Raw genomic sequence first — 10,766 nt, 5'->3', positions numbered from 1 at the left:
TTGACGGAGCTCAGAACGACTGGGGACGTCTCTCTGGCTTCAGTGTTGCTGTAGGCGAAAAAACATGTGCACGGTTTTCTCACAGGGGGCATATTATGTCGCGCACATGTAATTTTGAATTTATCCGGCTTAGTGTGCTGTAGGTGGCTGGTCAAAGAAATTGGTACTTGGATACAACTAATCGCAAATCTTTCCGGCAGTTTGCACGGCCTAAGAGCCAAAAGGTCCCAGTTTACTTTTCCTCAAAGGTGAGAATTCCAGATTCCCGAAGCAGGAATACTGAAGCCAGACGACTGGTACAGCATTTTTAATTGAAGGAGCTCGGAACGACTGGGGGCTTCTACATTGCAGCTTATTTTTCTGTAATACACGCGGGCGACATTGACATGTGCCCAGTTACGTCGCAAGAGGATATCTATGTCCCGCGCATGTAATTTTGGATCTTTCAGACTTAGTGTACTTTACGTGGCTACTCAAACTGCTACTTGGACGCAACTAACCGCAAATCTCTCTTCCAGTTTCCACGGCCTACAAGCAAGCAAGCACCAGTTCGTTTTTCCTCAAAGGTGAGCATTCCAGATACTCTAGTTAGGTGCGAAGCAGGAATAGTGAAGCCAGACGAGCGGATACGTATATTTATTTGACCGAGCTCAGAATGACCTGTGGCAGTGGCATTGAAGCTTATTTTTCCACAATCAAACACAGACATAATTTTGAATCTATCCGGCTTGGTGAAGTATTGCTACTTGTCGCAAACTAATCACAAATTTTTATTTTGCAGTTTCTATATGGCTACAGCTAGCAGGTGCTGTTTTCATTCAGGTAAGGATTTCACATTCTGTTTTCAAACATCAAGTTTTTGAATGAGAGTTCTAAACAATTTACTTTCTTATGCAGTAAATGCCAGATCCTCCAGTTCAGGAATATGTTAAATATATTTGGTATGGATAAGTCCAGTGTTTTGCTTCTTTATTCACAATTTGACAACAGCAACATTTTTTTAATTTATCACTCAGAAATACACACAAGAAGAGACTGCGTTGCAGAGAAATGTTGTGCTGAACGTGATATTCCAGCTCGTATATAGTTTTATTGGTAGCCGATATAATATATTGGATTCCAATATCCATAATACGCTGAGTATATTGGAATCGTAGACCCTTATTGGATCCCCATACGACACATGGGGATCCAATAAGGGTTTATACGGTATTGGATTCCAATATTTTCAGCGTATCATGGATATTGGAATCCCATTACAAATCCTTATTGTAATACAATACAATAAATGTAATGTTTTCCAATACACTGTCTATATTGTATTGCAATACAATAAAAAGATATTGTTTACCAATATCCATAATACGCTGTTTATATTGGGGTTTTCCAATAGGGAAGTAAAGCGTCCGTGTGACCCATCCTAATGACCATCAACGAACTGCCGGTCTTCTTGCAATGGAGGCACATTATGGTGAGTGCAATCTCATTCGCGAAAGAACACCCCCAATGCACTTCTTTCTGAGGCGTTTCACGAGTGAACTTAACCAGTTTGGAACTTTGGTGTGGAAGTATGGAGGTCGAACAGTGAGGTCACGTGTGTTTGCACTCTGCTGCTGTGTCGACTCTCCTGCTAGAGCAGCTGTCCTCAACAGGAAACAGTTCAATGGATTCTATGGCTGCTCCTGGTGTTTCCAGAAGGGTCCCCTTGTCGAAGGTACGTTACTAGAAAGTACATCAATGCATGTAGCAGTTATGTTGTAATTTGAGAACTACAATAGGAGTGACGAATCTGACTATCTGTTTTCCTCAAGAAGTGTTCGGGCGCTTCAAATAGTACTAATACTCAAGGAAAAGGATGCTAAAGACCCTTATAAATCAAAGTCTTTGGAGGTACAGGATACAAAACCAGTATTTATTCTTTCCAGCAAAACTAAATATAAATTTTTACACTGGAAGTGCGATATTATTATTATTTATTTATTTCCGAACGAAAACATACAGATACGTACGGGCCCGCAGAAGCACGAGGGTGCTTGTGGGCGGGTCCCGACAGCCAACAGAAGTCAAAATTATACAATATCAAAATGCAACTGCACATGCAACCGCACACATATTAAAACATAACGAAGTCTGCACTGAGACGCACGCACTGAACTAGTTAGTATGAGTAAGACACCAATATTTTAGGCATCTTTTAACAACACTGAATGACTGTAAACAAAATAGATCGTCAGGTAATTTATTAAAAAAGTATGGGACATAAAATGATCTTACTCTTTTTCCGTAATTCGTAAAAATCCTAGGCTGAACAAACCGCTCTGTTTTCCTTAGTGTTCTTTGCTTTTTTAATGGTACCTTGAATGTGTCGTTATAATAATGTTTTAGACAAACTACATAGATGTACAGTCGTTCAATGGAAAGAATTAGAAGAGACCTCATTCTTAAATCAGGATCTACACCGCTCCACCTTGTTCTGTACGCAATATTTTTGGACACATTGTGTAGAATATTATCTAATTTTGTTTTCTTGTAATTTGAACATGCTCCATATATCGTTATACCATAACGGAGCACCGATTCACCTAACGCTTGGTACACCTTCATCCGTAAACTTACGTCAGATACCATACGCAGATGAAACAAGTATGCGGAAACCACGCGAAAACGCTTCGCAAGGTAGTCTATGTGAGTGCCCCAGTTTAAAAATTTGTCGAAAAAAAGACCTAAACACTTTACAGATGACACATATTCTAAAGGTGTGCATTCACAGTCTCTGCAGTCAGACTCATGTAGCATTAAAGGCGTAGACAAATTTAATACTTTGTGAGGATTATGAAAATGCATTAGTTTCGTTTCGTCCGCGTTAACTAAGATTTGGTTAGCTCTGAACCAAGCCATCAACCCATGTATATAGCGTTGAAAATACGATAACGCTGTGGCTTCGTCATTACTTGCAAAAACCAGAACAGTGTCATCCGCGTACTGATATACCGTCGAAGAAAATGGTAGACTGCCCAGGTTATTTACATAAATATTAAAGAGAAGAGGACCGAGAATGGAACCTTGAGGGACGCCCGTACTAATTGGCAATAAATCGCTTTTAACGTCACAAATGCTTACCATTTGGTGACGGGCCGAGAGGTAGTCAGTTAAAAATTCAATAAAAGGGCCCCTAAAGCCAATGCGTAGTAATTTCTTTATCAGTATTTTGTGGTTAATTGAATCAAATGCCTTCGTTAGATCCAGAAAGAGAGCTAACACAAAGTTGTTGTTATCTATGTTCTTGTGGATATGGTCAGAGAGATCTTCCAATAACGTAATTGTTTCTCTATTTTTTCTCAACCCATACTGGGACGGGTATAACAGGGAGTATTTCTCACAGAATGAAGTCATTACGTTGAAAATGAACTTTTCCAGTATCAATGAAATCACGGGCAGGATAGAAATTGGTCTGTAGTTTGATATGACTTTACGGCTACCTTTCTTATAGATGGGCCGCACGACCGCGATCTTCAGGCCGTTGGGGATCTGACCAGTAGAAAGGCACGAATTGATTATCTTCAGAAGTACGTGCTTTAGGTGCTCAAAATTTGCCGATATATCTCTTAGGCGAATCCTATCAGCTCCTGGTGATTTGCCTGGAGCCATATTCTTGATAATTTTCACTAAGTCATCCTCTGTCATCTGTGTTAAATAAGCCGAGTTTCCGTACCCACTAACGGGGCTGGATGCAAAGTCCAGAACACCCCTCATTTGGGAGTGAAGATCTGACACGCTACGCACAAAAGTAGTATTAAATTTATTACTTAGTGAATTCAAATCGGTATCACTAAACGCTTTCTTAATTGTTTCATCTATGCTTTCTTTTTTCTTGTGGCCAGTTAGTTCCTGCACAGTTTGCCACGTTTTCTTCTGATTTTTTTGGTTTTGCTGCAAACGAGTGCTATAGTGCCTTTTCTTTGCTAGCCTTATTTCAGCAGTTATTTTATTCCGTAAGGTTCTAAACTCCGCTTTCAGTGCGCTGTTTGCTGGGTTAGCTTTCACTCGATTCCATAGTATATTCTTTTCATGGCACAATTCCATTATTTCTACAGTAATCCACGCATTTCTGCTTTTTCTTTGTTTTATTTTTATTTTTTTCTTACTGTTGTTATATATATATTCAAATTGAGCGACCATTGTTTGATATGCAGTGATATGATCCATGGTGAGTAAACTACTCCAGTCAAATTGCTTAATACAATTATGTATTTTTCTTCTGTCTAGAATCACGCTGTATTGATCAACCATGTCATCTTGCGGTGCGCCACAAAATGCTATAAAGGATACAAAATAGTGGTCTGCAATTTTTTGCTTAATTACTCCAGAGGCAAATTTTGCTTTATTTAGTCTCACAACTACATGATCAATCGCCGTACGTGTAAACCGATTACCAAGAAACTCTTCTCTTGTGCATTCGTGGTCAAGTTTTCTAATCCAAAACCTGATAACAGGTTCAGATAATTTGCAACTCCATTGTTCGCAACTTTCATTACATCGATGTTAAAATCGCCCGCGAACACTAGCTGGCTATCATTGCCAAACGTGTTTAGTAATCCTGCTAACTCGTCAAAAAATAAGGTAATATTCGAACTTGGCGGCCTGTGAAAAGCGCCAATGACGAATGAAATGTCCTGTCTTGATATAGCAGTGACCAGCACTTCAGCTTGAGTGAGAGATCTGGTTACTGGTTCACAGAACCAAGAACTTTTAACAAACATAAGTATTCCGCCCCCTCTTCTATTTTCTCTGCACAGTGAAAACGATTGAAACCAATCTAGAGAGTACAAGGAGACGTTTGATATGTTAGTATTAATTTCTGTTAAAATTAAAATATCCAAACTGTCAACATGATCGGCCAGAGAAACTAATAAATGATTCCAGTGTTTTTGTATACTTCTGATATTGATGTGTAACATATTTAGGGTTACCTTGGTGCTAGGAGATGCCACGATGGCTTCCTTCCAGTGGGTTTCCCACTCTGAAAACGTTTCAAACGACACTGACATTTCAAGCGATTTTCAATAAATCTTCCTGACGGTTATTGATGTGTAACATATTTAGGGTTACCTTGGTGCTAGGAGATGCCACGATGGCTTCCTTCCAGTGGGTTTCCCACTCTGAAAACGTTTCAAACGACACTGACATTTCAAGCGATTTTCAATAAATCTTCCTGACGGTTAATGCCCTATTTTCGCTCTGACGAACAAAAATTTTCCCGTTTTTGACCCATACATACTTGTAATTTTTCTCTTTAGCACACTGCCTCACACTCCAAAGCAGTTCCCTGACGTACTTAGTCAAGTTCTCATTAATGAATATTTTTTCTTGCCGGAGTGCCACTCGCTTCGTCAGCCACTGGTCCCTGGCAGAACGCTCGTTGAAACGTACAATAATAGGTGGAATTTTTCCTTCTCGAGCACTTAACCTATGTACAGCCTCGACATCCTCCGTCGTAGGTACAGGCAGTTGCAGTTTATTGGCGAGACACTGGATCATTTCAAGTAGATTCTCATTTTCCTTTTTTTGGATGTCGTGGATTTGTACATTTTTTCGTCTTGAGTACTGTTCCATGTTATCTACTGTTGTTTTAAGTTCACGGATTTCCATTTCTTGCTTCGACATTGCGGATTCCATCTTACTCACTTTTTTTAGTTCCAAAGTGGTGTCCTCTTGAGTTTTTACTTTTTTAAGAATTTCATCGTACTGTGACCCCAACATTTCCAATGATTCTTCAATTCCTTCTATTGTTTTTTCCTGCTGCGTAAGTTTTGCAATCACAGCATTGTGCTTGGCTGATTGCACCGCGATCGACTTCTCCATGAAATCAAGACGACCAAGTACTTCCGTCAGCTTTGAGCTCATGTCCAAAATCAGTTTTGCAATGTCCGGTTCATTCGGATTGCTCTGTTTTTGAGAAGGCTCTTGATCAGTTGAAGATTGCCGAGCGAAGTGCAATTTGCATGTAGAGCATTGCCAAGCAAGCATTCGCTCCTGAGAAAGCCCCTTCAGAGCAGTCTTATAAATCCCCGCACATTTCAAAATGTGATACCAGTGGTTATAGACGGAGCATTTCAGCCCCTGACCATCCAAACCTAGAGATTTTAGACACACAGTACACTCTCGATTCTCCGCGTCGTAAGGCATGTTGAAAAAGTGGGGCAGTCTAGCAGAGTATAAAATCACAGAAGCGCTTAAACCAAAACAGTACTTTACCTGCAAGAGCAGAACAGACTGGTTAGCACTCTTCGTACGCTCTGCTGGACTGCAACCCGCCGACTGAGAGTGATGCGCTGATATAGGATCCTGCTGCGGAAGTGACGCCCCTTGAGTTCCGGTCTGGAAGACCAAGCGTCCGAAGCAAACTTGCAAGCTCACTGCTTGCAGGCGCGTAGACGCCCCCCTCGGTCACGTAGGCACGAGGAAGGCCGCAGTACTTGTCGGGCAGGAAATCCTTAAGCCGATACCAGCGGTATTGTGGCTGCGATGACGCGTTGAAAACCGTCTCCTTATGTGGTGCACGAGTGCAATGCAGACTGAAGGAGCAGAAGCTGCAAGAGCAGAACAGACTGGTTAGCACTCTTCGTACGCTCTGCTGGACTGCAACCCGCCGTCTGAGAGTGATGCGCTGATATAGGATCCTGCTGCGGAAGTGACGCCCCTTGAGTTCCGGTCTGGAATACCAAGCGTCCGAAGCAAACTTGCAAGCTCACTGCTTGCAGGCGCGTAGACGCCCCCCTCGGTCATGTAGGCACGAGGAAGGCCGCAGTACTTGTCGGGCAGGAAATCCTTAAGCCGATACCAGCGGTATTGTGGCTGCGATGACGCGTTGAAAACCGTCTCTTTATGCGGTGCACGAGTGCAATGCAGACTGAAGGAGCAGAAGCTGCAAGAGCAGAACAGACTGGTTAGCACTCTTTGTACGCTCTGCTGGACTGCGAATTTTTATGACAAATTAAGAAGACACATGTATCATTATCTTCAAAGTAAACACAGTCATAAACCGAACTTGGCCATACTGCCCTGTTCAAAATGTAGTATGGTGCACAAAAGATGCCATGACAGAATGTGATGCATGGCATTACAAACAGAATTGTGAAGGGAGATGCTTGTGCTTGCTGTGACTGGACATTTCTAGAGTCTTTGTCCTTGCCACACAATTCTGGCATTGTAAAGCAATAATAATAATAAGTTATTATTTTTGTACATGCCCCCATTCCACATGATTCCACATGAGAGCACGTAAGGTTATGAATGCTTCGTCTCATAAAACACAGCCAGATGGAATAGCAGTAATTGCATTTTAGATTTTCAAATATTTTATTTTATGTAATCACGTCAATGCATATAGAGGAAAAGGAGAGAAGTCATGAGCCACCTACTGGGCAGCAGAGAAATGGCACACACAGTATATATGTAGGCTTATGAGCCCCAGCGTATGTAGTGGAAGCTAATGATGTCACATGCATAACGTGCAATGTATCTTTTTTGTTAATCATCTGTTGCGTGGGCGTGGACCTCTTGATATAATTTACTTGCAAATCTTGGGTTGTTTATTATAATTTTACGTAATAAAGGTATAGTAGTTAGCTAACTATGCATCTATACTGCCTTATATGAATAGCAGCGAAATTGTATTTCTACATTTTGATACTGCATGGAAACCATTTCTGGCATTTGGTGTATTTGACCACCGGTTGCAGCGACATGTCAGAATTACGCAAGAGGCATCTCCTGGCCTTATGGTTACCTTCTTCTGGCAACTTGCATCCTCATTAGTAATGCAGCTAGATTGCCATAACGGTCATATTTTTATTAATATCTGTGTAGTTTTCATGTGACATCATTATGGTCGCCGTGCCCAAAGGGTACTATTAGTACAGAGGAAGTTACTTTGGCGTGTGCCTTTTAATGCTGCTGTAGGTTGACCGCACGTGCACAGAATGCCATTTATGACTAGTTAAGTGTGTACCTCGCAATACTTTCATGAGAAATTATTGTTGCTTCCTGCAGAATGCGCACCTTTTAATTTGACTCCTATTTTTCGTTTCTAGGTATTGTAAAGAACCCCTTCAAGAAGGATGGAATGCTTGAGCACACTCATAAGACTGTGCTGCAACCAATGAAAGCTGCAGTCCGCCAAAGCAAGAGTGCAGTTGTTTATTGCACAAAAGGACTGTCTCCGGTTGCGGTGCTGCGTGCCTTGGACATGGTGTGGGGTGTGTCACCCGATTATATGCATTGTGTGTTAGAGGGCGTTGTGCCGCAGATGATGGAGCTATGGTTGTCAGCAAAAGGCACTGCTTGGTACATCGGCAGCAGCGTCCGCGACCTAGACAGCTGGTAGCCTGCTCATCAGCTCTCATCTGTCATTTAGAAGGCTCCCTAAGAGTGTCAGTGAGCGGTCCGTCTGGAAAGCAACCCAGTGGAAATATTGCTGTTGTGTTACGCCCTTCCCTGCCTTTAGGGCATTCTTCCTTGGAGTTTGTGTGACACCCGGGGTTGCTTTCCGAATCAGTGTTCTTGCGTCTTCAGAGAACAGTGCAAGTAGCTCATGTCACTTCCTGACATGAGCAACTTGCACAAACTGCTCGAGCAGTTTGTGGCTGACTTGGTTGCTCTTTATGGTAAAACTACAGGAACCTTTACTGTCCACCAGCTGTTGCACCTGTCAAGAAGTGTAGAAATGTTAGGCCCATGATGGGCAACGTCAAACTTCGTTTTCGAAGAGGGAAATGGCACAGTGCTGAGGTTGAATTCTGCTGCGAAAGGGGTGCCTCTGCAGGTAGCAGACAGGTTGGTAATGGAGGCAAGCCTTAATTCCGGTTCACGACTTGTCAGAATGCCAGGTCACCTAAAGAAAAGATGGGATGAGCTTTCGGCAAGAAAGCTAGGGGTATTCTACATGTGTACTTGGTAGTCCAGTACCCAGAGTGGCTCATCTTCCATTTCACATTCAGGACATGTTTGTCCATTTACTGGTATCTTGACCAACCTCGACAGAGTAGTTAAGAGCTCGCGTAAACAATGTTGTCATACACAGCTCGAAGTATAAGCGACCCGAGAAGACCTGCTCAAAGTATGTAAAAATGCGTGATGGGACATACTGCGAAGTGAAGCACATTTTTCCTTTTGATGGTCCTTCTATTACATTCGTTTGCCGAGAGCTCACAACATCAGACGGTAGGTTTGAAACAGCTCATTAGCGAATTTCCCGCCATCCTCCCCTAAATTAACAACTCTGTTTGTTTTTGAACACGATTTTTCTTCTCAGTGTGCATTTATTGAACAGTGCCTTGAGTCATACATTTCAGACGTGCCCAATTGTTATGAAAACAATTAAGTGCCAAGAATCTCAGGTCTCACATGTCCCGATGTGTTACTTTCCGAGTGCTTCTCCCTGGCCAGGTCGACCCCAGAAAGTATGCAGCGATGACTGGCTACTGCCACCTGGATGGCCATCTCTCACTTCAGGTTGTATTCCTTAAGGCTTAAAAGATAGGCTAACCACCTATCTTAAAGGGCATTGTGAGCCTAAAAGTGATGCCTAGTGTCACATTGGAAAGCTTGTAAGAAACGGATTTCATGACAAAATTAACTTGTATGTAACTCTTTCATATCAATTGAAATTTTTTCTGGTAAATTTGGGGGATCTCACAAGATCGGTATTTTTGTCTGGAAATCATTGTCACGTGAATTTTGTAGTATGCTTAATATAAAGTAAAGAACAATAAAAGCATTGGTGTTATAAAAATTTAGAGTACTGCAGGTGTGGGTACGATATACAGATATCGTCACATGATCCCAGTTGCGTTATGATACTTGTTTACCACTCTGTTTTTTACGCTCATTATAGCTATTGCTTCTTAGTATGGGGAACTACGACTGACAAATATCCAACAAATGCATATTCTCCAAAAAAGATTGATCCCTATAATATGCAACACATACGCCTATGATAGCCATACGAAACCATGGTTCGAAAAATTCAATATTGTGAAAGTTAACAACTACCATACAAAAAGTCCTTATGTCATAACCATTCATTCCTATCCGTCCCTGACCTTGAGTTCAGGAAAAAGACTAACTATACTCATCGGACAGATATATGGTCAGTACCACTCTCCAGGACCAGTTACGGCAACCAAATGTTGAGATGTACACTACCGCGCCTTTGAAATTGTTGTAGTAAATTGAACATAAACATTTTTATTAGGACTCGAAAAGAAGTGTGTGCTTTTTTTACGCGCTTTCATAAGTATTTCTCTGCATAGCTAGAGGATGAGGTGTGTGTACGGTTTAGATTATTTTCTCTTTGCTATCTTTGATACCTATATTGTTTGTTGCTAATTATGTTAATAATGTTATAGATATTATGTATGTGGGCTTTTCTCTATGCTGCTGTATGGGGGCAGAGGCTTGTCACGCAACACTGAGTTTTTTTTTCTCTGCCTCCCCTGTCCAAGTGGAGAGAAATAAAGAATTTGAATATGAACCAAATGGCATGAAATTACATAATTGAAGTAAATCCTGCATGTTGTAACATCTTTCCGGTGTACCAGCTCGCCTGGCAAATTCACCCAGTGGACTATATCGGTCATCGTGGCCTTGTTAGACGAACTGGTGGGCAAAACACACCAGGTTGGTGTGCACACTGAGTTGCCAAGTGGGCACACCAAGGGACTTTGGTGTCACATCAAACTCCGTGGTGTGCACACCAGGCTTCC

The 10,766-nt window shown here is 41.8% G+C and overlaps 1 protein-coding gene across 3 annotated transcripts; it reads left to right on the top strand.

Moving 5' to 3' along the window:
- The first annotated feature begins 524 nt into the window (after positions 1-524).
- On the top strand, positions 525-10,504 carry LOC121833105. 3 transcript variants are annotated; one of them, XR_006076559.1, is made up of 4 exons: positions 525-566; positions 1,394-1,471; positions 1,653-1,714; positions 8,094-10,504. XR_006076559.1 is itself a non-coding variant. In XM_042286196.1 (4 exons), the coding sequence occupies exons 2-4, from the start codon at positions 1,456-1,458 to the stop codon at positions 8,384-8,386; spliced, it is 384 nt and encodes a 127-aa protein (XP_042142130.1). In that variant the 5' UTR covers positions 525-566; positions 1,394-1,455; the 3' UTR covers positions 8,387-10,504. The 3 variants fall into 3 exon arrangements, 1 of the variants encoding a protein (XP_042142130.1); XR_006076558.1 differs by having other exon boundaries at positions 1,635-1,714; XM_042286196.1 differs by having other exon boundaries at positions 1,640-1,714.
- Positions 10,505-10,766: the final 262 nt, after the last annotated feature.

Source organism: Ixodes scapularis, unplaced genomic scaffold (assembly GCF_016920785.2).
Source record: "Ixodes scapularis isolate PalLabHiFi unplaced genomic scaffold, ASM1692078v2 PGA_scaffold7__128_contigs__length_106722199, whole genome shotgun sequence".
Taxonomy (NCBI): Eukaryota; Metazoa; Arthropoda; class Arachnida; order Ixodida; family Ixodidae; genus Ixodes; species Ixodes scapularis.
Note: the sequence above shows the minus strand (reverse complement) of the source record. Positions and strands in the feature narration are given on the sequence as shown.